We start from the raw sequence: 2,500 nt of genomic DNA on the forward strand, positions 1-2,500 counted from the left end.
ATCGAAAGTACTGTAGAGCAAGTACCCTTTGAAAAAAAAATAAATAAAAAGAACTGAACAAATCAATGTACTGCAGCATTGCGCACTGTAGTACTAACTCATTGGCTCTTTTTATACATAGACTAGACTTGTTCTTCTTCTGCTTTAATCTTCACTCATTCTAACAAAGGCCATCTCTCCACTGCTTGCTCACTGCCATTCAAGAAGCAAGGTCCATACTCTCCAATAAAGGAAAAAGAACCTTCAAAACTTCTTCATAAATCCTTTTCCACACACAACAGAAATAGAAGAAGAATAAAAATATTCCTCTGCAACCCTTCACATCATCGAAGGGCCTAATTCTAAAACCTGTTAAAAAGAGTAGGAAAATTGGAAAAGCCTAACGAAGAGGCACTTCTTCACACCAAGGATCATGCCAAAAGTGGACACACTAACCATCACCAAACTCAAATTTAATAAAAGAAAGAGAAATGTGACTAACCATTACAAATATGTATCCAAAGGCTAATATTATGCCGCATGTAATTTTTCACAATGAAGACAAAAACATGCATGACCAGAATTTAACTCAAACAGCGCATAGGTGATCGGAGTGTGTAATCGTCCCAAACTTTCAATTAGATTTGATCTGAAGTCGTCCATTCTTTGACCACACGAAAAAGTGACTCATATGATGATCCACCAAAGTTCAACCCTTGAGATGCACTGTGTTCTAGCTCTTTAGCCCTACCCCTTATTGCCTTTCCTTCTTCACCTTCCATTACCATCCTTACCATCCTCTCTATTTCCTCCCTTTCCACCAAACCTTTTCCCTCTCCCACCATCGGCTTAACAGCCACACCGACCTCTTCCACCAGCATCGCCGCATTCATTCTCTGCTCTGCATAAAGCGGCCACGCTATCATCGGCACACCATAAGTGATGCTCTCTAGAGTAGAGTTCCACCCACAGTGAGACAAAAACGCACCCGTTGCTGGGTGGCGGAGCACTGCTACTTGTGGAGCCCAAGATGGCACCACCAGCCCCACCCCTTTGGTCCTCTCTATAAACCCTTCAGGCAAATATGCCTTTGGATCATTAACATCACCATCCACGTTGAAAAATGAACCTGAGGCACTACCATCGGTTGGCTTACGTACCACCAATATGAACCTTTGTTGGCTCAGTTCCAAACCCCATGCCAACTCAGTGAGCTGCGCATTTGTTAGAGTCCCTCCACTACCCAATGAAACGAAGAGAACCGAATCCAACGGTTGTTTGTCTAGCCAAGCCACACACTTGGCACCTAATTCAGTCAACGGCTCGTCCTCTTTGATAAGCGGCCCAACTGGATGAACTGGTGGTGTGGCTATTTGCTTATAGAAAGGGTGCTCTCTTATTGCTTTAAGCGAAGCTGGTTCAAAATCCTCCCATGAGTTCAAGAAAATCCCTGTTGCCAATGGGGTTCGATTAAAGTGGAACAAGACCCACTTGTATTCATCAATCTTCCGGTTTCTGACCTGGTCTAGCAAGTCCTCGATTCGTATCGGTGTGCAACCTGGGACCTGAACCGGTTCAGGAAGGTCAACGTACTCGCACTCCACCTCACGGTCCAGTGTAGGAAGGTACAAAGTGAAAGCAAGGAAAGCAGTTGAGCATGTGAACAACGTGTAGGTAGGAATAGAAAGCTCATTGCAGATTTCAAGAGCTTGTGTACAAAACAAATCAATGATTAGAGCTTGTGGCTTGCCCAACTCGATGAGGACCGACTTTAGTGGCTTGAGGCTCTCCTGTACGATGATACAAAGCCGAGTGACAATCCCAGCGTCTTCTGTGACCAGTGCTGAAATATCAGCAGGTGGGAGGTCGATAACTTTGAGGTTTGGAGGGAGAGTTGGTGAGTGGAGTAGTTGGTTTTGAGCTGCAGAAGCCTCGGTGGTGATGTTGAGGAGGCTGACATGGATGCCATGGCGGACGACAAGTTGTTTAGCTAGCTCGAGGAAAGGGATGATGTGGCCCATGCCTGGACTTGGAAGGACTGCAACATGGGCTTTCATGGTTTCAGATTGTGAGATGTGGTTGGAGACTGGTGTGGATAAGTGGGTCTATGTATATATGTACAGTATAGGACAGTTGGCTCAGGTTTGCAATTTGCAACAACTAAGAACAATTTTGGTGTCTCTGTGTAGGTAGCAGAACATGGGTTTGTGGTGCTACTGGACGAATCTATATACCTCTGCTGAAATAAAAAATCTCTCAATTTATAGAGCAAAATGGTAACCTTTTTTTAATTTAAGTTTACATTTTACTGTCATTATAAATCTAAACTTAAAATTTTCCTTAATTAATAATATAGAATTGTGTTGGGCATGTATTTTTTTCTAAGAGTTTTGATTCTCTCACATTCAATATTTTTCATTTGTTGGTTCCAGTTAACTCAACTGGTAAAATCTCTTATGGTTGAATCCCCGCCTACATCAAAAACTGATTGGTGTCTTGGTTTAATAATAAAAGAGCTATC

General features: G+C 42.8%; 1 protein-coding gene across 1 annotated transcript; it reads right to left on the minus strand.

The window, feature by feature from the left end:
• Nucleotides 1-226: 226 nt before the first annotated feature.
• On the minus strand, nt 227-2,222 carry LOC126724826 (anthocyanidin 3-O-glucosyltransferase 5-like). Its single transcript, XM_050429218.1, has one exon. It carries the CDS (start codon nt 2,034-2,036, stop codon nt 618-620), a length of 1,419 nt encoding a protein of 472 aa, XP_050285175.1. The 5' UTR covers nt 2,037-2,222; the 3' UTR covers nt 227-617.
• Between the last annotated feature and the right edge of the window lie 278 nt (nt 2,223-2,500).

The sequence above is a fragment of the Quercus robur genome, chromosome 5, assembly GCF_932294415.1.
Source record: "Quercus robur chromosome 5, dhQueRobu3.1, whole genome shotgun sequence".
NCBI classification, from domain to species: Eukaryota; Viridiplantae; Streptophyta; class Magnoliopsida; order Fagales; family Fagaceae; genus Quercus; species Quercus robur.